Raw genomic sequence first — 27591 nt, 5'->3', positions numbered from 1 at the left:
ACAGTCCAGGCAGGAATCCCAGAAGAAATCCTGGTCTGGTGAGAAGACAAAGAGAGGAGAGGAGCACAGGATAAGAGATGTGGTGTGCACAGACTGTCCTTTTAACGTCTTCCACAGCAACTATTCTACTCCCTGGTCTCTCAACCTGGCAGCAGCAGAGCAGGTCCCTGAAAGCTAGGGAGGAGGGCTATGCTTGCCTTGTTCCAGGTTTCCAGATCAAGGCTCCAGAGGTATGCCCAGTATAATTGAGTATAATGGGATGGGTAGTAGTGTTTCTTAATAACAGCCGGATTGTCGACTCTTTGACAACAGAGTCGAACTTAGCAGCTCAGCAACCCAATCCCAGTGTGTGAACTAGGGCCTGAGGAATGCAAAGAGAAGCCTGACCGCTTTTCACCTGGAAATTCCACTTAAAAAAAAAAAAATCCGAACATACTCTAATAGGGACACTGAGGGCAGACCGGGAAACTGATTTCTGCCGGAGTGGGCCTGCTGGGAAGGAAAAGAAACTCGAAGGAGGGAGAATTGTTGAGTCTGACATTAATTAAGACTCGGCAGGGAACAAAACGGCGGAGGCTGTCGCCCTCCTAAACTCTCGGGGAGACACGTCAGCTTGAGCTCCGGGCAATTTCAGCAGGCGAGGTCCCGGGCCGGGAGGGGAGGCGAGCGGCGGCAGGCGGGCTCTAGGGCCCAGCGGCCGGGCGCCGCGACGGGGGTGGAGTGTAGGGTTACCGTGACGGGCCCGACGACCCTCCCCGGCTCGAGCGCGGGGAGCGGGGAGCCGGGAGCGGGGAGCGCGGGCGGCGGCGGAGCGCGCGGGACGCTCTAGGACCCAGCGGCGGCGGGCGGCTTCGCGGCTGGAGGTGAAGCCCTGGCATTTCTCTCCTTCCTGTGTGAATGGGGCTGACTGTCGGGCGCCGCTTCCCCGCGCTGCCCCACGCCATGCCCAGCACGCTGCCCGGCGGCCGCCTCCCCCAGCCGCGCCACTGAGCCAGCCATGGTCGCCTCATGTGGAAGGCAAAGTTGCGCCGGGAAACTTGTGAGTCTGCGGTGAAAGGTAACCAGTCCCCGCTCAGGGTGCGGGGAGGGCGCCTCCGAGGCTCCCACGCGAGGGACCCAGCCGACCGGTGCTCCCCCACCCCCTTGCTGCTCCCGGCACTGGACTCCTCCTCGGGGGACCCGGGGCGGAGATCGGCCAGGCTCCCCAGCGGCTGGGGCAGCCGATTCGGCGCGGGTGGCCGGGAATGTCAGCCGCCGCAATCTTGCTCTCCCTTACCCAGACTGGTTTAAAAAAAAAAAAGAAGAAGAAGCGGAACTCCGTTCCCGCGCCACGCTGTAGGCCCCCGGTGCGGCGGGTCGGATCGCCGCGCCGCCCCGCGCCCCATCCGAGCCTGGAAGTTGGGTGGGCCCGCTGGGCCAGGGTCCCGGGGTGCGGGCGCGCCCCCGACGCGGGGCTGGCCTTTCCGGAGGGGGCTGCCACATGCCTGCACTCTCCGGGACGCGCCCGCGCGCGGGTCTCCCGGCGGCCGAGAGAGGGGGCGGAAGCGGGGCGCCGGTGGCCGCTGCCCTCCGCGCGAGACAAAGGCGCTCGCACGGGCCCGCCCGACGGGATGCGGCGCCCCGGCCAGACCCTTCCTGCCCCGCGGGGGAAGTCTCGGCTCTGGCGGGTGGGGGCAGCCAGGGTGTCGCGCTCCAGACCAGGGGGCTCGGATCGCGTTCGCTGCTGCTCCTTTGTTCTCCCCGGACAAGTTTCTTAGAAACTGGGGAGTTAGACTTAGCTCTCCCTCGCTGTTAGTGCCTCCTTTAAAGACTCTGGTTTCTAGGGGGAAAAATTAAACTTTCCAAGTGGAACTGGTTTTTCTTGGAATGTGACATTTGTGGCAGGAGGGAGATTGGCACGTCGGCCCTTGACAGCCCTGCGGAGCCGGGGGCCCTGCGCCGGGACAGGGCCGAACGTGCCCCGTGGGCTGCAGGGCTGGAGCAAGAGGCGGCGGAACCCACGCCGCCGCGCGCGCACCCACCTCGAGGGCCTCTGCCTCCTGCTCTGAGCTCGCCACGACGTTTCCAAATTTTCCCCATTAGGAGGCCAGGCTGGGAATCCCGGCTCCCTACCCGCAGCTCCCGCGCCGCGCCACGCCCTACTCTTTAGTGGCTTGATTGGTGGCTGGGAAGACTTTCCCTTTCCATTTTTGTTTGAAGGGTTTGCCATTTGGGCTTGGGTGTTGGTGTCCTGTCTTCAAGTGGCAGTGCTTTGGAAAATGCTCGGCTACCGTACGGATCACCTGGACAGGGGGCTTCTGTAGAGGGGCGCCCTGTTCCCGTGGCTTTCGCGGTTGGGACTGAATGTTTTATGCCCTTGGTCTCTCAACTGCTTTGCTCTGTCCCGATCAAGTGTTCTGTCCCGATCAAGGGTTGCCCATTTCCTTCTTTCAGGGCATATTATGAGAATCGAGTTTTTGTACTGCTTATAAAGTCGTTGGTTGGTAGCGGACGTGGGAGGTCACGAGAGCCAATTATGATCTCCAAAGATGCTTTGGACTACCCCAGACAGCGTTACTTGCCATGAGCGAGTAAATAGAGGGATATTAATAGCTGCTATCCCAAAAAACTTCCTTCCTTTTCGGGAAGTGAAAAGTCAAGACTTGAGATGTTGAACAATTACTGCTCTCTGCAGGGCCTGTGGGTCCCTGCCAAACTGACTTAATATTTCCCCTGGCTGCCGACCATTCCTGGCAGCCCACCGCTGCCGGACCCTAGTAGCTCCTGGTAGATGGCAGACCTAGGGTAGGGATTAAGGGGGTTCCCTAGGTTGCAAGTTCTTGAAGAATCTAGACCAATTTGAAATTGATTTCCCCGGTTGGTGTTCTGAGCATGTTCGTGCATCTACCATGAACATCTTTATGGGAATTGTGTGGGAACAGTAGTTGAATACACTTTGAATTGTTTTTGCCAAGGAGTAAAGTGTTGGAAACCACTGATTTGACCAGAATGAAAAGGAGGAAGACATAGAGTAGAAGTTTTAGAGATGCCTCTAGTCTCGCTGGTGGGTTCTGGGAGATATTTAGTTTTAGGATAGGTATAGTTTGACTTTCATGAGATACATTTCTCAGGATAAATAAGGAAACCCAAACTCTGCAAATGGAAAGGAGGGAGAGAAGGTGCCACGCTTTTAATTCATCCTCCCTCTTCTTTTTAAAATGCATAGAAGTCTTGGTCTTTTAGGTTCTGTGCTGTTGATGGAAGGTGAAGAACACTAATGTACAGAAGGGCATGTGGAGATCAAAGCATTTAAAAATACATCTTTTCATGGAAGCAAACGGAGGACTTTCAGTTTAAATGAGATTTCAGAGTGCTGTTGTTGAGAAAAGCACATGAATGTAGAAATGTGAGTACTTTTATGGGAAGGCACTCTGCTGATTAGACTTGAGAGTGTCTGCCCTTGGCCAGTGAGTCTGGAGGCTTGGTAGAGATGTGGGTTTTTTTTTGTTTTGTTTTGAAGTCTTCCCCTGTGGAGAAGAGCGGACCCAGGGCCTGGGGGAAAGATGGCGGAGCTAACTGAATTAGAAGGCAGCCTGGCTGGTGAGAGTTGCAGGGAAAAGTGCAGCCCCTAGGTACCAGGGCTGTTTTTCTTCAGAGTAACTTGTGAAACTACTTTGAAAATGATTAAGTACTGTATAACATAAGGCTTTTAAACAAATAATAATTAATGCCTTCTGAAACAGGGGAATTGCTAGTGAAAACTGTAAAAATCTGAAAGATTTTCCAGGCCTGTAAAATAAAAGGAAATAACTTTGTAAGACCCTTTAGTAGTTCTGATATGCAAAATTCTCCCAAAGTAGTATCCCGCACCTGCCCCCCCTCCCCCATCGTGTGGCTATCTGCATTTCAAATGCATATGGAAGCAGCTCAGGTCAAAAAATCTCTAGCGTTTTGAATAATTTTTCTCCTCCTATTTTTTCATTAATTTTCGTAGGCTCTTGTGTCCCAGAATTCCTAGGCAATGGAATACTTGAAAAGCAAGGGGTAAGTTGGAGGTCAACTCCGAGGACATATTTGATTATAAGGTTTGTTGGAAACAGTCTGAGGTTGTTGAGGATTTTGTTTGTTTGCTTAGCGATTTTTAAAAAAAAAAATTATTTTGTTGGTTTGACTGTTTTGTTTTGGAAGAAAGGCATCATTTAAAGCTTGGCCATTGTGGGTGGGTCCGTACACTACTTTTGTTGAAGGAAGCCACGCCTGGGCTTGTGTGTGGCTCCTTGCCTGTTCTCTAAATTGTGAGGCCCTTGACCTCTGTTCTTGTGAAACAGGGTCTATTCATTCCAGGCACTTAGGATAGGACTCCTGGATTCCCAAAGGGGTTCACACATCAGGACTTTTTTTTTCCTTTTTCATTTTATGAGGGGGATGGGGAAGTAGCTGTAAGATGTTTGGAAATGTATTCCTGTCAAGACTCTGGAGAATTGGATTTAACTTAAAAACAAAAAAAAAATGAAATCACACAGACCTACTGTGTGCCTTTAAGTCTGTGTTTGGGATCTCACTGACCAGTGGTGCGGCTGTATATACCTCTTTTTCGTTAGTTTTGTTTTAAATAAAAAGCCTGTAGTTCCCTTTTAAAAAAACTTTTTATTTTGAAATGATTATAGCTTTATGAGAAGTTGCAAAAATAGTAGAGAGGTCCTGTGTACTCTTCACCCATTTTCCCCCATTGGTAACATCTTACATAACCAAAGTACAGTAGAACCAGGAAACCGACATCGGTACATGTCAGATTTCACTGCTTCTCCAGGCACTCATCTGTGTTTGTATATATGTACTTTGCATTTTTTCCACACTGGTGGATTCCGGTAACCACCATCACAGTCAAGCTCTAGAACTATTCCATCAACTCAAGGATGACCCTTATGCCACCCTTCACAGTCATGTCTACTCTCCCCTCCTGGCACATACCTGTAAACCCTAGTCACAACTAAATCTCTTCTCCCTTTCTGTCATTTTGAGAATGTTACAGAAATGAAATCATGTGGTATGTGACCTTTTCAGACTTGCTTTTTCACTCAGGGTGATACCCATGAGATCCATCCAAGCTGTCACATTATCAACAGTCTGCTCTTTTTTATCGCTAAATAGTAGTCCATGGTATGGATATACCACAGCTTGTTTAACCATTCACCTCCTGAAGAACACTTGGGGGTTTCCAGTTTTGGGCTCTTACAATTAAAGTTGTTGGGACCATTTGTGCACAGGGTTTTGCATAGACGCGTTTTCACTTCTCCAGGATAAATGCCCAGGAGTGTTGTTGCTGGATTTTGAGTGGTAGTTTTATGCTCTTTTTTTTTTTTTTTTTTTTTTTTAAAGAAATTGCCAAGCTGTGTTCTGGAGTGGCAATTTCTCACCAGCCACGTAGGAGAGGTCTGGTTTTTCTCTGCATCCTTACCTGCATTTGTTTATTATTTTAGCTGTCCCAATAGGTGTTCTAGTCTCAGCCTGGTTTTAATTTGCATACCCTAATGGCTAATGATATTGAGCATCTTTTCATGTTTGCCATCTCTATGTCCCCTTTGGTGAAATGTCTGCGTGTGTCCTGCTCATGTTCTAAATGGACTGGGTTTTTTATTACTCTTAACTCTGAGAGTTCTTATATTCTAAATATGTGTCCTTTGTCAGATATATGTCTTGCATATATTTTTTTTCCAGTATGTAGTTTGCCTTTTTATCTTTTTAACTGGATCTTTTGCAGGGCAAAGGTTTTGAATTTTGATGAAGTCCAGTTTATTGGTTCTCCCACCTCCCCCGCCCTTTATGCATTGGGCTTTTGATATCACATCTAAGAATGCTTTGGCCTTGGCCTATGTCCCCCAAATTGTCTCCTGTGTTTCCTTTTAAAGTTTCATAGTTTTACATTTTTTAAAAGATTTTATTTATTTATTTGCTCAGAGAGAGAGTGAGAGAAAGAGAGAAACACAAGTGGGGGAGGGGCAGGCAAATGGAGAAGCAGGCTCCCCGCTTAGCAGGGACCCCAATGCACTACTTGATCCCTTGGGATCATAGCTGAGTGGAAGGCAGATGCTTAACGAACTGAGCCACCCAGATGTCCAGTTTTACATTTTTTTTTTTTTAAGATTTATTTATTTACTTTAGAGAGAGAGTGTGTGTGGCTGGGAGGGGCAGAAGGAGAGGAAACTTAAGCAGTCTCTGTGCTGAGCGAGGAACCTAACATGGGGCTCCTTCTCATGACTCTGAGATCATGACTTGACCTGAAACCAAGAGTGCTCAACAGAGTGCACCCCCCCAGGCGCCCCCATAGTTTTACATTTTGTGTTCAAACTGTAGTTCATTTTTGCCCTCTTTTAAGAATTTGTATGTCTGGCTACCCATCTTAAAAAGCATCTCTTAGGTGTTGATCATGTTTTTAGTGCTCTTGAAGCACACAGCTGACTCGGGCATGTTCCCACCCTCAAGAGCTCACCCTTTAGTGGGGTCGTGGTGTGGACATTTCTGTGTGTGAAGTTCAGTAAAAGAGACAACTAGGAGCACTGAACAGAGAGGGCTCGCTTGGATGGAGGGGGTCAGGGCTTCCCTGGGCAGGTTGCCCACACATGATGGGAATAAAACCAGTTCTTGCCTTTGATGCAGTTTGTGGGTATCTGTATTGCCATGAATTCTTTAGTGTGGGTCATCCTCGTCGGTAAACTGAGTGTGGTTGAGGGCTGTTTTGCAACTGCACATGGCGTAATAGCTTAAAAAAATAATAAAAATGCAGTACTCAAGACTCAATAACATACAGAGTATGAAGAAAGTTAGATAGCTTAAAATGAGAGTACGTGTGTTAAAGCGAGAAAGGAGGTAGTATTCCAGGTTGTTTAGGAACAGTGGACCTGGTTTGCTTCCTGGCCCTTCTGCCTCCTTCCTGTATAATCTCAGGTAATTTGACCTGCTGAAGCATCATGGATGAAATGAAGATGGTAATAGTTCTCACCTCTTGGAATTGCATGAGGGTGAAAAGGAGCAGTGCATATGTACAGTGCTGGACATTTTGAAAGTACTCAGTAAATACCTGCTATAATATAATAATGATAATTATTATTAAAATAACAGAGACCAATGGTTTTTGGAATGTGTATTCTCATAGATGTCCTTTCTCCGAGAAACGGGAATTCCGGTTCTAATAGAAACCTAGCTTTTCACAGTTGGGAACACTGTATCATGTACCAAATATTATTTATTGAAGGAGGTTAGAAGTTAGGACGTTCTGTCCACAAGCTAGTCCTAGCTATAAAATAGACCTTCCTCCCCACCGATCACCCAGGATTTTCTGAGGAAAGAACGGTTTCCTCTTTGTGGAAAGAGGAGGTCTGTGTGCTCTTGGAACTCTTTCAGAGTTTACCCATGCTTGTCACCCTAGGTACAGTAAGTCAGGACTGATGTCACCGGGATGGGTCCCGAACTTCACCACTGGTAGCTCCCTTTCTTTTCCCTCGATGACCAAGTTGTCAGTTTCCCAGAGGAAAGGGAATGAACCTCAGATGTACAGTTCTGGGGCAGTGGTTAGAACAGTGGTTCTCAAATGTGGTGGACATCAGAATCACCGAGAGGGCCCGTGTTTTAACAGAACAGACCATGAGCACCCCTGTCCCCCAGGTTTTGTTTCAGTTAGCTCTTGGAGGGGCCCGAGAATATACATTTCTAAATAGTTTCCAAATGATGCTGGGCCTGCTGGTCCAGGGACCACACTTGGAGAACCACTATTTGAGAGCATAGTCTCACTTTAATTGGCTCTAGTCTGAGGTGCTTAACTCCTTAGAACTGAATGTGTTTCTGTTTAAAAGAGGGAGATAGAAATAGATTGACTTCTCAGGTTACTAGCTGATCTGCCTAACTTTGTGCTCTGCTCTAATTACCCTTCTGTGCCTGCCCCCTTCCCAACCCTGACTTTTACTCCTCTCAGTTGTCTTTTGTCACTCCTTGGAAGATACATTGAGTTAGGGTGAATGGTTCCTAAACACAAGGCATATTGCTTTGCTTGAGTCACTTAACCTCTGTAAAGTCAATGTGTTGACTTCATACTTACATGGTGAGGTCACTGTGAGGCTTCAGCGAGACAGCGCGCGTGAAGGGACTGCATACAAGGTAAAGCATGGTGCAAAATTCCTTTATTGTTTTGAGCATCCTTGACTCCCCTTCAGAACAGTGTCCTTGGACTTGAGGATGGACTCCTTCTCCTGAGGCTGACTTTGACTGCTGCTGGGAGGCTTGTAAGGATTGGGTGAAATCTGTGGGGCCTTTGTGGAGAAGTAGGGCCCACAGTGGATGACTGGTTGGTCTGGGGTCTCTGAGGCCTTCCGAACTGGGATGTTTTGGAGGCACGTTGATGTGGAGATGTGGCAGTGACCACAGAAGAGTTTGGTGCTGGAAATGAGCTTGAACAGTTGCTGGACTATTAAGAGTCAGCTTCCTCACAGCAGAGAAATAGAATTCCATGACATTTTTTTTTTTCCTGGCATCTTTGGAAGATGTGATCTGGGCCCCGCCTCTTTTTACTTGGAGTTCTCGATCTACACGGTCCACAGTGACCACTAGCCACCTGTGCCTATCTAAGTTAATCAAACGTCAATGAACTAAAAATTCAAGTCCTTAGTCGCGTGAGCCGCAGTTCAAATGCCCAGTAGCGGTTCACATCAGTGCAGCAAGCTCTGTTGGGTAGTGTTCTTCTAGAGAGACGTTAGCCGTTTGACGGATGGCACCACTGCTGGGCTTCACAAGACGGGATGGGTGCACATGTTTGACTGAAATGAATCACTTCTCCCTTGAAGTCCTGTGTGGACCAACTGGGAGACGATACCGCAGGGCGACTCACCTGTCAACATGAACCTCGTTTTTGGAGGCTCATCTCTTTTCGAGGGTCAGCAAGGCGTTTGGCTTATGCTGGGGGTAGCACTTACCAGATTAGCTGGCTGTATCAAGGGGTATCTACTGCTTCTAGGGATATCTGCGGCTTTGGTTCCATCGCTGGGGCTCTCCCGGGGGTGTGGTCCTGGAGAGAAGCAAACAGAAATGCGAGTGTGGAGTTAGCCCCAGAGGTCTTTGTCCCCGGGAGGATCTAGGGCTCGCCTGGACTCCTCCACCTTGGGTGGGTTCCACTCTTGCCCCAGCCTTTGTCAACGCGAGGCAGGAGGAGGGCCTTCGGCCGGCGTCTGGACTTGCTCGGATACGGTTCCTCCCTGCCTCATCCTGACGGTTGCCTCCTTTCAGAGGGTTCTGTAAGCTGTAAGGTCCTTTCCCTTCCCCACGTCCAGCTCCTTGCACTGACTTCCCAAATACTTCGTGCATCCGTCTCTTTGCTTTGCATGTCCACACGCTGGGTGCTTCCGCACTCCTTTCTGAGCTTCCGGAACCCTCCCAGCCACACAACAGGTCTTCCCACTTGCGCTCTCCTGCACCTCTTCTGATCTGCCCCGCCCTTCCTGCTTTCCTCCACCCTTCTCAGAACAGGCAGAGCAGGAGGAGGTGATAGGTATCTTGTCTTCCAGGCCCGCTTTGCTTCCTGCCTTAGGTGGGGCTCTGCCCAGCTCATGGCTGGGAGCCAGGGAGGAAGGAGTCCTCTTGCATTGAACTGCTTGCTGCTGCTCGGCCGAGAGGGCTGCCCTGGTTCGTGTGACCCAGGAATGTGACCCTCAAAGACAGGGGTGAGGCAGGCCTTTTCCTTCCTGATATGAACTGTACTTGGAAGGACTCTGAGAATCAAGTTTCTGAAGGGTAAGCCCCCCCTCTCTAAAAAATTTGGCAGGGCCCTGTTTCCTGAGGGACCAGTCTCTAAATCTCACTGCAGCTATTGGTTGATTGCTCATCTTGGTTATGTGGGAAAAGGTTGAAGATAGAAGGGCGGATGAGATTGCCTGTCTGGGATCTTTTTTGGGCAGTAGGGGATCAAGGAGGAGGAAAAATAGCAAAAGGGTCTAGCAAGCATGTTCTCTCAGAATTATGGAAACAGTGGATTCGGTACCTAGGGAACAGCATTAAATTCACTGCAGAACACATGTAACACCAGAAAATGTCTTCTGAAATCAAATTAGCTTAAATTAAGATACCTGGGAAAGTAATGTAAACAGTACCACAAAGCCACTTACACAAACCTTAAATATAATGGGGCTGTCAGATAATAAGCAGGAGGCTTACAAAAGGGCATGACCTTGGCAGACTTATCTTCCTGTGATCGTGATTGGCCAGCTAGATCATAAATGAGCAGTTGCGTGAAAAGTGGGGAGTACATTTACTTTAGCTAACTTTGAGATTTGACCCCATAAAGTATTTACTCCCCCAATAAAGAATGTAAGATCTAAAAATATCTACTCTGAGATATGGATTATCTTAGTCCTGAGTTTAGAAATAAAATTTTCAGAAATTTTGAAGTTTCTTTCGTTCTTTTATTTTTTAAGATTTTATTTATTTGACGAAGAGATCACAAGTAGGCAGAGAAGCAGGCAGAGAAGCGGGCTCCCCAGTAAGCAGAGAGCCCAGTGGAGGTCTCAATCCCAGGACCCTGAGATCATGACCTGAGTCAAAGGCAGAGGCTTAATGCACTGAGCCACCAAGGCACCCCTCAACTTTCTTCAAAGTAGATTCCAATACAAATATTTATATTTTAATGGCAGTTATTACGTGACTAAGGTCACTTTATTAGTTTAGGAACATAAAATGTGTTATGTGTTATTAAACTTGCTCATAAAGTGGACAGATTTTATAGTATTAAATTTAGTAGTTGGGTAGTAATCACAAATATTCTAATTGAATTTACTTCCAAATATTTTTAAGGAATATTCCTAATATTCCTTAAGGAAGGAACATGTTGCACATTAGGAAACATGACATTTCTCATTTGTTGGATAGACTATAAATTAGGCAATAATTGGGATACAGAAGCATTCACCGCTCAGTGAGTATCTGTTGAGCTGGGGACTGTGGATTGTACCAGTCAGTACTGAGATGGATAATTTTTTTTTTAAAGATTTTATTTATTTATTTGAGAGACAGAGATCACAAGTAGGCAGAGAGGCAGGCGGGGCGGGGGGAAGCAGGCTTGCCGCAGAGCAGAGAGCCTGAAGTGGGGCTCAATCCTAGGACCCTGAGATCATGACCTGAGCCAAAGGAAAGGCTTAACCCACTGAGCCACCCAGGTGCCCCTGAGGTGGAGAATTTGATGAGGACACAATACAAGGATACAGTCCTCCATCCAACATTGGCAGGTCTGTCATGTGTGTGGAACTGGATGAGGCGCGGGCTCTATATCCTTCGCTCCCATAGAATTTGGATTCTAAAAGGGATATAATGGAGTAAGGGATTAGAAAACAGAAGGCAAACTGAACTGGGTTTATTCTGCTGTGTGAAGAGGATGAGGAACAATTTGGAATTGCGTATCAACTACTTTATCTTTGCTGTGAACTGATGAAGAGGGAATGGGTTTCAGTTAAAGATACCACGACTTCTAGAAGCATGGGTTTTGTGTTTTGTGCCAGGGAGCTTGGGAGGAAATGGAGGCTATAGAGGCAACTAAGAAATTACTAGAAGTGTGGGGCTGTCTCACTCTAGAAATCTCTTTAAATTGAGTGAGTATGATTGAATGCCCTATATGAATGCAGGATGTGGATGTAATGGCTGGTTTTGATGTGTTCATCTGTGGGGATTTTGAGGAACTTAAGGAAGCTTGTGTGGCTGGAACTATGACAGACGTTTGCAGCAGGAACCAGATCAGATTCCGTAGGTTCTCCCAGATGAGGGAGGGGAGCCCTTGGAAAACCATCAGGTGGGGCTGTGTCAGGGGGTCCTGTGGCAACAGCACAGATTGTGTCTGTATTTGCCTTTCAGTTTCCTCTTTGATTTGAGTGAGTTGTACAATCTGGGAAGAAGAGAGGAAAATTAGTGCTAATTATGCATCATGATTTGTTTGCAAAGTCTGTTTAATGTTGAAAAAGCATTTAGGAATCATGATGTGTTGTTTACTCTTTCTGCTTAAGAAGTTAAAACAAAATCAAAACCAAAAACAAAACCAAACCAGCCCCCGACTCTTAATTCTGTTTATCCTGCAGCTTTACTGAATTCACTTCCCAATAATAATAGTTTTTTGGTTAGCATCTTTAGAGTTTTCTCTATATAGTATCATGTTATCTGCCCATAGTAACAGTTTTACTTACTTAACCCATGTGGATGCTTTTTACTTCTTTTTCTTGTTTGATTGCTGTGGCTAGGACTTCCAGTGCTGTGTTGAATTAGAGTGGTAAAAGATGACATCCTTGTCTTTTTTCTGATCTTAGAGGAAAGTTCTCAGTTTTTCACTGCTGAGTATGATGTTTTTATCAATAACTATATCTCCAAAAAATAATTATATATCTCTTTTAAACAAAGCTTAAAGCTCAACAATGCAGTAGTGAAATTGATGCTTAGTTGACCTTTGTGTTTGATTCAGACCTGAGATTCACAATTTCCAGAAGTGTTCATTATGGAAAATTCACTGTGGAGTAAGAAGAGAGGTTTTTCCCTTCTTATTTGTAATGCTTAGGAGAAAGGACAGATTCTCTCCACCACCTATTCCAGTGTCCTTCTGTCTGAAGAGGAGTTTCCTAGGCAGCTGAGCTGTTCAAGTTAGAGCCTGGTTCCTGATCCCTCTCCAGGTCCAGCTAGCCCTTAACTTGCATGCTAAAGTGACAGACAAGTTAGGAGTTTTGAAGAATCTTTGGATGACACCATGCATGCTTTTGTTTTGGTCTCTGATACTAAGATTGCACCAGTAAGCTTATTTTCAGAGAAAGGGTATATTTTAAGATCTCTCAACCCAAGTGCTTGGAAAATTGAAAATGTAATTTTAGTCTAGTTTGTCAGTTTGCTGAACAGTCGGACCTAAACGAAACTTTAAATGTTTTCGTGTGTGTGTGTGTGTGTGTGTGTGTGTGTGTGTTTTCTGGTGGGCAGCGAAGTTTATTGAGAGATAGTAAAGTGATAGTACAAAGCTCCCCAAGGGGGGGGGGCGCAACCCAAGAGAGCTGCCCTTAATGTCTTCATCTTTGATCTGCTTGGGCACTTTGCTGTTTTTAAAAAGCTCCCTGATTTGATCATTTCTTGAAAGTGAAATATATATCATTAATTCCTGTTCCTTTTCCCCATTCTCATAAACAGAAGCTAAAATGTACTGAGCACTTACCATGTGCTGAAACGCCATTCATTGCTCTGTCTTATTTAATCTTTGTGACGGTCTTATATAGTAGGTCTAATTGCTGTCTCCATTCACTGATAAGGTAACGGGCACCAAGAAGTTAACTCATTTGCTCTGTTCGCAAAGATAATAAATCATAGAGCCTGGATTCTGACACTACGTTAGGAGCAGATTTGCCAAAACAGAACGAAAAAAATTGGCCCCTTTTTCTTTTCTTTCCATTTGGTGGATATTTCCTCCTCTATCTCTGCCATTTGGTGGATATCGTGGTTATTCTTTAAATCTCTTAAGACTCCGGTCTTCTGGCTTGACAACATCATCCTCTTTTCTCCTCACTCATCGTGTCTTAACATCCCTCCCTCTGTCCCAGGACTGCCTGACTTCCTGCTGGGCAAATTATTACAGTTTTTTTTTCTCCCCACCTCCTAAAAGTAATTCTCATGGAGCCTTTTTTTCTAGCGAAATATCATTGTTGATTTGTATTCCCTTTTATGAAAATCCCTCAAGGGCAAGAAGATGCATCACGTGCAGGTGTTTTCTAGAGAGGCTGCTCCCTCTCCTCGGATACATTTTCTTTAGTCATTGGGAGTTCGTTCGTCTGACAAGTAGAGTTCAAGCAGTGCTTTATATCAAAGGGCCTCTGTGTGTCTTTTTTTTTTTTTTTAAAGATTTTATTTATTTATTTGACAGAGAGAGATCACAAGTAGGCAGAGAGGCAGGCAGAGAGAGAGGAAGGGAAGCAGGCTCCCCGCCAAGCAGAGAGCCCGATGCGGGGCTCGATCCCAGGACCCTGAGATCATGACCTGCGCCGAAGGCAGTGGCTTAACCCACTGAGCCACCCAGGCGCCCCGGGCCTCTGTGTGTCTTCAAGCTTCACCACTTTTGGGGCCTGTGGTCACCTCTCTTTGCTTGGGAGGGAGGCGATTCGCTGTCAGTTAGAACTGATTTGTAGCCATTTTCATCTTAAAGGTCTCTTTAAGTTTCCCATCTTTTGGCCCCTTCCCCATAGAAGAGGCTATAGCATGTAGAGCCATGTTTCTCAGAGTGTGCTCTGTGGAACCCTGGGGGTTCCTAAAAACCACCTTCATAGTAATAGTAACACACATGTGCCTCTGACTGCACGGACATTTGTACTGATGGTGTAGAAGCAATGCTGAGTGAAACCGCATGTGCCTTCGCATGGTTTGAAGCCATGGCACCGACTCTACTAGTGGTCTGTCTGTCCATCACCAGCACACGCTCTAAAAAGCCTGCTTTGCTTAAGACCGTTCTTCTCTAGCACAGGTACTAGTTTTATTAAATCTCCAACCTCAGCTACACCTTTTTAATGCCTTGTGTGCTGAAATGGAGAGTGAAAATTAGAAAATTTCAAGTGAAAATTAGAATTTTGGGAAATTTGGATTTGCCACTATGAGCTTGACAGCTTCCTAAACACAAAAGACTTTTCTGATGATCGCAGTCCATGGTGTATTAACAAACGTGGTTTTGTTGATGTTACATACTTGAAATATTTCCATGTATGGAAGATTTGCATAGTTCAGTGAACCATTATTTTCCAAATGACCAATGTATGACGTTATGAAATTATGGATAAAGAACGTTCCCTCCAAAGTAAGAGATGGACCAATGTGATCAAATTTAGAATTTAGAAGAATATCCAAGACGAAGTCACTGAGATAGTTTTAGTATTTCACATTGCAACTGCCTTTAAGAAATTGGCACTTGTTGAGTTTTGGTATTTTTTCAAAGGATAGTCACAATTATCTGGAAAGGTTATCAAGATACTGCTCCTTTTTCCAATTACATATTTGAATGAGGCCAGATTTCCTTCCCCAGCTTCAGCTAAAAATCACACAATAGACTGACAGCAGAAGCAGATATGAGAATCCAGCAATCTTGTAAGCCCGACATCAGTTTGCAGAATTATAAAATAATAACCTTTCTCACTGCTTTTTGTTTTAGAAATGAGTTGTTTTTTTGAAATGAGTTTCCATAAAAAATATTTCATGTCACTTCGTGGATTTATTATTATTGTTTTTAAATGAAATACATTTTAATAATTCTCAGCTTCATTTTCTAACATAATAAATACGGATAGATATGGCCCACATAAACAATAGCTTATTGGGCCCTCAATAATTTTTAAGAGTATAAAAGAGATCCTAAAACCAAAAACTTTGAGCGCTGTTGGTATGAGTAAACACTGCGTACATTCTGAGTCAGACCCCCAGGGCTTGCATCCTGGTTTTGCTCTTTAACTGTGTGACTTTAGGCAACAGTGCGTTAGTTCCTGTGTCTGAGAAACGAGGGTAATCCTCATAGAGTTGTGAAGTCCGTGCAGTTAGTGTGTGTATGTTCTTATAGACCTAGGGAGAAACCGTAGCTCTTGACAGATTGTTTAGGGGGATGTTGGTGATCCCAGACCTCCAGGCTGACGAGAAGAAAGAGATAAGGGTAGCTCCTCAGCACAGTTCCAGAATCCAGTGTGTGTGCCCTGAGATGGACCTGGACTGGTATCTGCTTACCACTCCATGCTACCTTGAACCTGCCTGGGTCACTGCATTTGTGTGCTGTTGGGCAGTTGTCTGCCTTTGTGTCTGCCTCTCTCACTAGCCTGCTGTATTTGGGTCCCCATACCGCGCTGACTCGCTTGGAAGATGCTCAGTGTCCTAGATCTTGTGGAAGGAATGAGTGAATGAATGACTTTGGAATTCTGTATTTTGCTGCTCATGAAGTCCACAGACCCATGCGTGGTCTTTGGTAAGGGATAAGAATTATAAGGAAACCAAATACTACTGCAGATACCTAGGCTTTTAAATACATTGAAGTTCTGTGGGATGCTTTGGAATAGTCATGGTTGAATTTGCATCTCAGCCCTAGGGTTGTGAGCTGTGTGACCCAGAGCACGTCACTTCTGTTTTTGTTTAGGTAAAGAGGAGACACTGAGACCTGTTTCTCAGAGATGTGAGAGTTACCCGGGATAATGTGTTTGTTCCGTCCTGCTCTATAATGTTACATTCTGTGCCTTCCTTCTGTATAAAATTCTGCAGGGGCTTATCTCACAGGACTCGGTGGCATAGTTGGCTGTGTGATATTTGTTTCACATTTAGCAAGCACGTGTCATATAAGATGGTAGGCATTTTCACAGTCCTATGTCATCGTGGTGCATTGGCTGTGTGATATTTGTTTCACATTTAGCAAGCACGTGTCATATAAGATGGTAGGCATTTTCACAGTCCTATGTCATCGTGGTGCACTAGACACATTTTTTGCTGCAGTCACTTTAATGTATCTTAATTGCGATAGTTTAGATGTAACTGAAATGGTCACATCCTCTGACCCAGTCATTCAGGTTTAAACAATTATGAAATCTAGGAGCGCTGAAACTGTTGACTTCAAATCTGAACTTACTAAAAAACCACAAATTTACCCACAGAATTCTTTACCAAAAGAGTCAGTGCAGGCTCATTGGCCTGTTTTAGGAAGAGTCACTGCCTATATTTACTCATGTGGGTTCATCAGACCCATCACGCTTTGCCTTCAGATGTGATCGATGTACAGAGTTTCGGTTTATCACCGCTGTTTCGGAGTGCACGTGGTGTATCAGCCCTCATACGGCAGAGAGGAGGTATCAGCTTCCTACATCTGACCCTGCGGTCAAATCGACAGTGAAGAAAGAATTCATTTCTGGTCTGCACTTGTGGAGATCCTGATTGACAGGTGCAACACGGGGCTTGAAAGTGACATTTTTAACATGTACCATGGCTAACGTGAATTGAGCTCAGGTTTGGGGTTCATTGTTTGAGGGGAGATCCCATGGTAAAAAGAATAGGCGGCCAAGTGGAAGGGACGAGGACGGTGGCTTCATCAATCGCCTTGGTGTTCTGGTGATTGGCAGGGAGGGTGCTATTTTTACTCTAAGCTTTTACGAAAAATAACACAAATAGCTCTGGTTACTTCTCTGCTTCGTATACTCAGGGAAAGCACTTTTCCCAGTACCTTTCCCCATTTTCCACAAGCAAGAGCATATCATTAAAACGCCCCTCATTTTAATGTAAGAAATTAGGAAGGAGTAAAAGATCAGAATGAAGCGTGCCATGGTGGGGGAGTTTTGGATAACAGAATGGCATCGCGGAAGGAGCTCTGATTTTGTCTGTGCTGCTGCCTAGTTCTGTGCCTCTGGGCATTACTTAACTGCTGTGAGCCCAGTCTCCCTCGCTACAAAACGGGAATAGGGCGGTGTTAATTAAACGTGGGGATTTTTGTATCATCCCTATACTTCCTAAGCCCTCAACAAGTGGGAGCTCCTGCCACTGTTGATTTTACTTTTAATACTGGAGGCCTGTTTTGTTTCTTGGGGAACACTGGTTGCTTTAAATCATGAAGCCCACTTACGAGGCCATATTGACTTTTGAGGGGAGTGAGTAGAAGAAGCCCCAGTCCCCGGGAGAGATGCTGCCCGGCAGACACGCCTTGACCTGCAGCTGCAGTGGTTTCTCGAACAGGACCCCAAAAGCTGGAGGAAGCTGGGCGCAGGCCAGAGGTGGCCCAGCTGCTCTTCTCCTCAGTGCGGGCAGCAGAGGGAATCTGGAGAAGCATAGACACGCATTCATGTTGCTGTCATGTGTCTTGGGGTTTATTTTACGACTTTTCATCCTGTTTCTCTTTGTTCAGAAAATATTAATACTAACTGCCTGCCTGCAGTGATGGAAACACATTTAAGCAATGGAGCTCACGTGCTAGTGAGTTAATTTTTGTTTTTTCCTCTCAGTGGGAACATAACGTGTTCCAGGGGCACCTACAAGAATACCTTTATTATGGCCCTGAGATTAAAGAAAGATTATTTAAATTTCAGTTATTTAGTAAAGCAAAGGGCTTACTTATTATTTTATCAGAGTACATCATTCTAGAGGTCTGTATGGTGTAGAGCTGAGAGCTATTAATGTTGTACTTTGTACTTAACACTTACTGGGAGGGTCGATCATGTGTGCAGTGTTCTTACCACACACACACACACACAGATTAATAAAGGAGGTAGGAGGGGACAGGTGATGGATATGTCTGTGACCCTGATGATGGAGATGGCTTTGTGGGTGTATATTTATCCCCAGACTTGTCCGGTTATACACATTCAGTATGCACATCTTTTTAAATGGCAATTACACCTTAATAAAGTGTTTTTTAAAACTTATCTGAAGAAAAGAATTTCTGGAGTCCAGGTACTTAGAGTTTTAGATAGGATAAATACCAGATATATCAACATGAAATACACATGATGATACTACATACCATTTGAGTCGAGGTATTTAAGTAGCATTTGGATTTTCTGTTAAAGTCCAAAATTGAAAAATGATTTTCTCTTTGTAGTTACAGTCTTTTTAGTATGGGCTGCTCTCATGTGTTTGTGCTGACTCTGTGTGATAGCTAGGACTGGGCTCATTCCTTTTTCTTAGGGTGAGGGACAGGTTCCCGTAGGAGTCTTCTGACTCTCTTCCTGCTCCCAGACCTATGTAGGAAGGAGCAGGAGCCAAAGACTGCATTTGGAGCACAGTCCCAGGACACAGGGGTCACCTGCAGGGGGAGCAGGATGCAGGAGCACTTTCCTCTAAGTGTGATTTTGTGTCCCAGGTGCAGAATCCCTGGGATGCTCTTATTTCCTGTGCAGAGCCCCTGTAGGAACCGGACACTTGTATCCATGTACACTTGTAATTAACCTCTTTTAGCACTAGGTGGCTTTCTCTTGTGGTGTTTTGTTTTGTTCCCCAGTAGCTTTTATCAAGCCTTGGTCTCCTGATTAGTTTGAAAAAAGCAAAATCATCTTTGAGCTAAGGCCTATAGAATTAAGAGTATCTTTATAACTGGTTATTTTAAAACATACCCTAATTCCATTAATACATATTTATCAATGCCCCTTATGTGCTAGAAACTACCAGGTCCAGTAAACATACGCAGATGATTTATTGATTCAATACATGTGTATTGAGCATTTATTGTGTTTCTGCTAGAAACTGGGGATAAAAAAGCAAATAAATCATCTTCAACTGTTAATCAACGTATGAGTTGACTGGGGCGGGGGAAGGGAGAAAAATATAAACCAAATATGTAGGTGGTTGAACAGTGGCATAAATTTGCATGGACCATGATGGGGGCACAGAGGAATAGCCCATAAGCATATGGGGGTGGGGTGGATGACTTCACAGAGGAGGTGGCCCTAGAGTAGAGCTCCAGAAGACTCTGCAGAGTCAGCATGTGTATCTGAGCATTTAGATTGTGCCCAAGTAAGAGTTTTCCGACTCACTTGGAAGGAAAGGTCCTCCGGATGAGGGAAACTTTGGGGGGAACTCAAGTTTTTTTAGGGTTTGTGTGAAGGATACCTGGGGCTATAGAGGCAAGTTATTGGAAGCCAAGGCAGATGGTGCTAAGTCACGTAGTGGGATATAAACAATGCTCAGTTATTATGAGCAGGGACAGAACATTTCATTATTTTAAATGTAAGTCTCTCAAGTTCTTGATTGTAAGCACAAAGTGATTTTGGCTAACGTAAGCAAAAAGAGGTATTTATCGGAAGTATATCCATCAGCTCACAAATGGACAGGAAGGCCCAGAAAATGAGCAGGAGCTGAGGTGAAAATTCACCGGGAACCCAGCCAGGGATGTGCCGTCCGTCTTGTGAGCGTGGGCCTCAAGGGCCAACCACGGCTGCCCCCGGACTGCTGTGGTAATGGTACTGCTGGCATTTGATCAACACCCTGTGTCTGTATCATTTCGTCAAGATTCAAAGTCTGTGGATGGAAAATCCAGTTGACTGAGCTGAGGGTGTCCTAGTTGCTATAACCTTCCGGCTTCCGTAATGGGAGATAGAACCTACCCCCAAGGTTTATGTAGTGAGTTCAGGGTTCCCTAATGCTAAAAGCATTTAATTAGAGCTGATTGACTCAGGAATATGGTTGTAACAGTTGGCAGTTGGGTCACCTAATCTCGAAATTATTTTGCATTTCTGTAGTGTTAGGAAAATAATGTACTAAAATTTAAAAAGCTTTTAAGAAGCTCCCTTAAATACTGACTTCTGAGTCATCCTCCTCCCTACCCATACCCGAGTGCCACGGAACTCTCCATTCCTTTTAGAGATGAAAGGCTTCCATGACTCAGGCTCTGTGCTTCTCCTTGAACCACATTGTGTTGCTCTCTCCTCCTTAGCGTCCTCTCCTCACGCCCCAGTGGATTAATGTCCTCCTCATTTTTGCCCGTTCCGCTCACTTGTCTGTTACTCCTTGTTATTTCAGCTCCGTCTTGCCTCCCTGGTTAACAGGTAGTGATGAGTTACTTCTGGGTAACTGTGTGTCCCTTTGGTAGAGCACTGAGTCTGCAGGGAAATTCGGGTACTTGTATATGTGCATGATGATCTTCAGAGCTAGGTCATAATATCCTGAGACCACGGATGTTCTTACTCATTTCTTGGTGTTTTTAGCTCCTAGCACAGTACCCTGCTGAACTCAATTGTTACTTTAAAGGTTAAGCATACATTCTGCATTTTGGCTCACACTGATAGTATCTCGGATATTTCTAAATAAGCATTACAAAGTTAAACTATGCACGGCTTTAAAGTTAGTAATCACAAATTCCACTTTGAGAAAGTCTAAATTAAGTAGCCAGTGGTGTATTTATTATGTTCCTTGTTTTCTACAACAGACAGATTGGTGCAGGGATTAGAATCCACATTCGGTGCCAAGAAAGATGATTAGCATACAAGGGTTGGGAATCTTGGAAATCTTCCTCCCTCCCACCCGTCCCCATCCCCACCCCCATCTTGGGTTTCAGATAATGGTTCCTTGGGGAAGAGCTCTTCCAGTGCATGGAGATTCTGCTTCCTGTTTAAAACCGTGTGTTGTGTGCAAGTGTTCTAGAGCAGGGTGCTCTCACCTGTCTTTGCTTCACGCCGATCTCAGGCTCCTGAAGTGGGAATCGGCTAACTCAGAAGAGCTAGCTTGGTCTCTTAAGAGGACTTGTGAACAGACCTGCCTTTCCTTTTCAGGCCCTAGTCATGGGCTCCTGAGGCTGCTTCTAAACATTGTTTCTAGGGTGTCTGTCTCCCTGAGCAGAGCATCCCACTCCCCTAGAAAAGCCTGCAGATCTGCCCAAATCAGGCTTGGTTGCTTACATTTAACTTTGAGGCTGCTGGCACACTCAGCAAATTCCTTAGCTCTTTGAAGGGAAGGTAGAAGTCCACAGTTGTTTGTTACTGTGTTTAAAATCTCTGTTACAAGGGCGCCTGGGTGCCTCAGGTGGCTGAGTGTCTCCCTTCCCCGTAGGGCATGATCCGGGAGTTCTGGGTTCAAGCCCCACCTCTGGCTCTCCCTCAGTAGGAAGTCTGCTTTTCCCTCTGCCCTTCACGCAGTTCACGCTTGCTTTTCCTCTTTCAAATAAATAAAATCTTAAAACAAACAAACAAACAAAACCAACATACGAAAAACAGGGGCACGTAGGTGGCTCAGTGGGTTAAAGCCTCTGCCTTTGGCTCAGATCATGATCCCAGGGTCCTGGGATGGAGCCCTGCATTGGGCTCTCTGCTCAGCAGGGAGCCTGCTTCCCCCCTCTCTCTGCCTACCTGTGATCTCTGTCTGTCAAATAAATAAATTAAAAAAAAAAATCTTTAAATGACTGCTGTAAAATACTAGGTAGTTGATGTTTATTTTTTTTAAAAGATTTTATTTATTTATTTGACAGAAATCACAAGTAGACAGAGAGGCAGATAGAGAGAGGGGGGGAAGCAGGCTCCCTACTGAGCAGAAAGCCCAATGCGGGCCTCGATCCCAGGACACTGAGATCATGACCTGAGCTGCAGGCAGAGGCTTTAAACCACTGAGCCACGCAGGCGCCCGGTAGTTGATGTTTAAATGCTAAGTTGTGGGCTTCACCTCATAATTGCTGCCATAGTTGAGGGAAGGAAAGCCATTATGTGTGTTGGGGGGGTGTTCGACAGGAAGTATAGTGAGTTTGTTGGGGTGAACTGTGAAGGATTTGGGGAGTGGAGTGTGAAGTCAGGGGATAGGATTTCCAGCTGGAACTTGGAAAATGGGGTGACATGATCACGGAATGTGGGGAGGCCAAGTGGACCATTAAGGCTGTTGACAGTAGGGTACCCACCCAACTGTAGTAGGCAGCCTTGAAATCCAAACAGAATTTGGCCTTGAAGCTGTAGCTAGAACAGTATGTGCCAGCAAATGGCATGCTTAGAAGTGAGATTTAAGGACAGGAGATTTCCCAGCTCTGTGAGTGCTAGGTGATGGGCGAGTGACTGTTGGAATGTCTTCCGGTGTCTAAACATAAAGGACACTTCTGAGCCTGTTCTATTAGCCTCTTTACAGATTCAGGATCTGATCTCAGATCAGTTGTGGTGGAGGTGAAGCAGATGAGGTCACCAGGGTTCTTCTGCCTCTTGCCTACCCCCAGAAAACTCACGTCATTTCCCCTTAATTCATTTTCCCTTCAACAATGAGGTCCTTTGTTACGGCTATCTTGAGTAAGGGGGAAAAAAGTCTCGTCCAGGGTTGCATTACCTAAAGGCTTCAGGACAGGTACAAAGAAAGTAACACCATAAAACCATAATGGGAAGGGAGCTTCAGAAATAAGCCAGAAGCAGTCACTCTCAGAGAGAGCCCCACAGGATTCTTCTTGTGGACACAGACAGGCGGATTTGGTAAAGAAGCGGACCGTTCTTGGTGAGATGGATCAGAGCCACGATGAGACAGAAATGTCGACTGCTCCAGCCAGAATTCCAGAACTTCACCCTTTGTGGCACACAGCACAGACAGATCCCTGGCCCTCCGTCAGGAGCCCTAGGACCTGCCCGTGCACCCCCCCCAAGAGGGAGACGCTATAGAGAGCTCACTCCATTACGCTGGCCTTAGCCTGTTTGCCATTGCTTGTGCCACTATCCCCCTGTAGGCTAAAGCTGTGTTGGTAGTCTTCCTGGGACAAAGATTGGCTTGAAAAAGGCAGGTTACTACTGCAAGTCAGTAAGGCCGGAGTAAAATAGTCTTTATGTAGCCCCTGGGGCAACCTCACAGCCGCCTAACACACCTTTGAGCACGTGGGGATCCTTGATTGGCTGTGCACGGCTCTAAAACCACTACCCTGCCTGGGGCCCTGGACAGGAGCCTGGCCTTGCAGGGGCTCCCCTGGTGGAAGTGGTACCTGGAAGTGTCGGTGGATTCTCCCAGCCTTGCTCCTGGGGGTGGGGAACGCTAACAAAGCCCACAGCATTCCCCCTCATATGTTGTTGTGTGTCAGGCATTTCCTTCCAGTTCCTCATGTCAGCTAGCCTTGACCTCGTGGGGGTAGATCGTGTACCCTGCCTTCACGTAAGAAAAGAGCCTCGGTTTTTGCTTCAGGAGTTCCTAGTGAAGATTCTGAACTAGCATAGGAGGGGAAGGATTATGTACCCATGGGATTAAGGGCGAGGCCTCGCTTTCATTTTTGCTGTATAGCCCAGGAATCTGCTGCCGCAGACCCAGTGACACACATTCTGGTCATTTTATCTTGCCTGACAAGTGAGGAAGCTACAAAGAGTGTGATTCGGTGGGCGTCAGGCTGGACGAGTTCACTTGGTTCACGTGGCTTAGTGGAGCGATGATACCAGGCCTGCCTGTCTGCAGGGCCCATCTGGTCATCTGCTGGGCTCTTTCCGCAGCTCCCAGGAGTAGGGGGCGGCAGTGGGAACGGGACTGTCTGGGAATGCGAGGGACACCCAAGTGTACAAAAAAAGCGTCTTAAGTGATTGTTGATACGTGGTTGGACATCCCTCAGTCTGCGGGTGTGTGCGAAGTGCTTTTGCGCTTTCATAATATTGAGGCCTGTAGCCAAATGGTGAAAGGTGGCGTATCTCTGGTGCCTTCTCTGCTGATGTGGGGACAGGGGGCGCTTTCAAGGATTGCTCTCCGTATGCTCTGTGGCCTGGAGCTGTTGAACCTGCTCTCCTTTGCCGGGCCACTGGATAAGCTGTGGAAAATCAGTTTGTATCAGGGTTTCCGTTACTGGTTCTTGGGCTGCGCAAGGATAGAAACGAGGCTGTATCCCTAAATCAAAGGCACAGACAAGGCTTTACCAGGGTTACAGCTGGAGCTGAAGGGAGACTCAGCACTAGGAGAGAGAAGTTAGACTGGCTGGAACAGAAGGGAAGTCCTGCAGCCTATAAGGCTCCTCCTCCGCTTCCCACGCTGGTTTGATTTGCAAATGAGGGGGCGGGGAAAAGAACGTTATCTTGATTGGTTGGAAGGGCCTCGTTCTGATTGGTTGATATTGGCCGGCCATTCCATTCCGCCAGCTCACAGTGCTTTCGGAGACCCGGTCCTCTGTTCTAAGGCCAGCTTGTATGTGGGGCTGCATCTTGGTTCTGGTAACCGTGGTCCCTGTCTCATTGTAGTGATGAGAATGGCTTAGTGCAGAGGTTCTTAGCTAGGTTCTGTATCGAAAGCCTATACCTATGCACACACACCCTACACATTCCTTTATAGGCATATACACTTATACATATATACCCTTAATTAGGACTCCGTTTCATTAGCAGATTGCTCCCCGTTCTCACTTAAAATTTTAAGCCACGTGACTAGATGGTGTCACCCAGAGTTATATGCTTGCACATGCCATTCCTGAGCCAGATCCATAATGAGAAAACACCACTCTCTCTTTTTGAAATGTGTGAGTCCTCAACTCTCTCATGCTGATTTGGTGGGGGCGGGGCTGAGGGTACAGAAAGGTGTTGCCATGTTTGGGGATTTTTGCCTGGGTGCACTCTTCTGCCCTCCAGCTTAGGGCTTCCCAGCTTTGGCTGCACACTAAAACTATTTGGGGAGCCCTATAAAAATCAGATGCCTGGGCCCAGTCCCCAGAGAACCCAAATAAAATGATCTGGAGGAAGCTTGGATATTAGGATTTGGTTTTTTCTTTATTTTTTAAAGATTTTATTTGTTTATTTGACAAAGAGAGAGCGTGAGAGAGCACTAGCAGGGGGAAGGGCAGAGGGAGAGGGAGAAGCAGGCTCTCTGCTGAGCAGGGAGCCCAAGGTGGGGCTCGATCCCAGGGCCCTGGGATCATGACCCAAGCCAAAGGCAGATGCTTAGCTGACTGAGCCACCTGGGCACTCCAGGTACTAGGATTTTAGAAGTTCTGTGGTGACTGTGATGTGCCGCCGACGTTGCACCTTGCACTTCTCTTATTTCCCACAACATTTCCGCATGCTGACATAGAAGCCAGGTCAGGATTTGCTTTAGAACCCAGGCCATCCGTGATTCCTAATTTTAGCCTGAGTTAGATTTTTCGATATAGAAGGTGAGGCCCAGAAGGGAACGGGTTTCTTCCAGGATACTCCTTGCGGGTGGGCCAAAAAGAGACCCTGACAGATACTGTCATAGGCACTGGAGCTGCAGGTTTAGGCTGGACCCCATATAATGTGTCATTCAGATTTGGTTTATGTTCATCTTTAAGATGAGAGCCACTACTACATTATTCAGTTTAATTTTATAAGATAAATATCCTATTTTTTTTCCTCTGTAGTCTACACATGTCTGTGATAGGTGTGAGCAAGCAGGCAAATATTACTTTGTGTTTTGAAGTAAAGACACTGAGGAGGCTGATGAGTAAACCCCCATCTATGACCTCAGAATAAGTAGGTATTGCTAGCTTTGGCCTTATGGGAAAGGAGCAGATAAAAAAATCTAGCAAGACATATCAGATTACTTTGAGATCAGTTTGAAGTTAAAGCTGAGGCACCTGAGTGGCTCAGTCAGTTCAGTGTCTGCCTTCGGCTCAGGTCATCATCCCAAGGTCCTGGGTTGGAGTCCCATGTTGTCCTTGGGCTGCCTGCTCAGAGGGAGTCTGCTTCTTCCCCCTTCCCCCCTCCCCCACTTGTGGTCTCTCTCTATCTCTCTCTCTCTCTCAAATAAATAAAATTTTAGAGCTGAGAAACATTTTTGTTTTAATTATCATTTGGTCAAGGATTTTAATTTAAAACACACACACACACACACACCCACACCCCAAAAGCATGATTCTTCCCCTGGAGTAAAGGAAGCAGAGAAGTCCGTGCAGAGAGGGCTGAGAGCCCAGGCCCATGCTGCCCAGCTTTCCGTGTCCGTATTAGTGTTCCTGTAGTGGGATCTCATGTTTAGTGCCTATAGGGTTTACTACTGTGTCACGTTGAATTGGAACAGAAAGCCCATTCCGGTTTGTGTGTAAAGCAGATAAACTGGGGCAGAGAGCCAGAACCCATGACCCCAGCTCACACTGCCGCCTGGGTTCCAGAATCCTTGAGTGGGGCTGCGAGCTCTGTCCTGGGCTGGGACAGGCTTTTGCTCCCACGTGGCCTGGCGACACAGCCATCCCCTCTTGGTGTCTTGGTGTCTTTTATGTCTTCGTGACACAGCTGCTCTTCTCCTTTTAGTCTCCTTTTCTGGCCTCCCCACCCCTGTCCTTTCTGTCCCCCACCTTGACCATCCCGAACTTTGCGATTTGTCCAGTTCTGTAGGGGGCGTGATTTCTGTCGGTGCGTGGAACTGGGTCGTGTGAAATCATCGTGACTTCACTCAGTGTGTCTTGTAGGTTGTTATTTTGACCTCACGGGTCATTTTGGTGGGTGGTTGGACTTGCAATAATTCTGAATGTTAACTTTGGAGTTTTCTGAATCAAAAAGACAGCTCCGAGTTGAGTGTGGGAGAATGCCTCGTGGGCTCTCGTGAGTCACACAGGAAGGAGGGAGAGGAGGACTTCATTGGCACTAATAGGCACTTTGCTTCTTCCCCAGGTCCCCCTCCTGTTTGTTACAGCCCCGGTAGTCCCGCCCCAATTCTGGAAGACCCCAACTACTTTTTCCCTGACTTCCAGCTCTATTCTGGGAGGCGTGAACCATCTGCTTTGACAGTGGAGGCAAACGGTAGTAGCATCAGGGAAAAAGTTGGTAAGTCCTTTTACTGGCATTTCGGTTGGAAAAACAGGATGATCATATGTTTCTGATTTTTAGCCTTTTGCGTAATTTTTTTTCTGTCCTTGTTTTACAAACCGGCCAGTTGTATTATTGATTGTCTTTTTATTGGTGGGTGTCTTATTCTTAATGTTTGTGCTCTGGTGTCAGTAGACTGTTTTATAATAATATGTGACTCTCAACAGACAGAGTTCTTATGTAGGAACTTAAGAGTCATACCATTTATTCCCTAATTTTTCTCTAAATCCTATATACATTTTTGTAGTATTTTTTTCCAGAACTTTTTCCTCCTCCTCTGCTTTCACTTTTATCTCTTTCTGCAAATAATTGAGAAGTTCAGAAGAAATTCAAAGCTATAGTAGGCAGGGAACTGATTCCTGTGTGAAAACTTCTTGCCTATTTTTGAGGGCAT

The 27591-nt window shown here is 46.1% G+C and overlaps 1 protein-coding gene across 11 annotated transcripts in view; it reads left to right on the top strand.

Moving 5' to 3' along the window:
- The window catches only part of AMOTL1 (angiomotin like 1), a 153571-nt gene that overhangs the window by 59493 nt on the left and 66487 nt on the right, over positions 1-27591 (top strand). For 6 of the 11 annotated variants that reach the window (XM_044258293.1, XM_044258284.1, XM_044258282.1 and 3 more), the window contains one exon: positions 27003-27155. The exons of 2 other annotated variants lie outside the window; for them this stretch is intronic. In XM_044258293.1, coding sequence (XP_044114228.1) covers positions 27003-27155 — 153 coding nt within the window. Of the gene's footprint in view, positions 1-836; positions 1058-27002; positions 27156-27591 lie in introns of those variants that run through there. 3 more of the 11 variants (XM_044258286.1, XM_044258285.1, XM_044258289.1) reach the window with 3 other exon arrangements.

Source organism: Neovison vison, chromosome 7 (assembly GCF_020171115.1).
Source record: "Neovison vison isolate M4711 chromosome 7, ASM_NN_V1, whole genome shotgun sequence".
In the NCBI taxonomy this organism is placed as follows: Eukaryota; Metazoa; Chordata; class Mammalia; order Carnivora; family Mustelidae; genus Neogale; species Neogale vison.
Note: the sequence above shows the minus strand (reverse complement) of the source record. Positions and strands in the feature narration are given on the sequence as shown.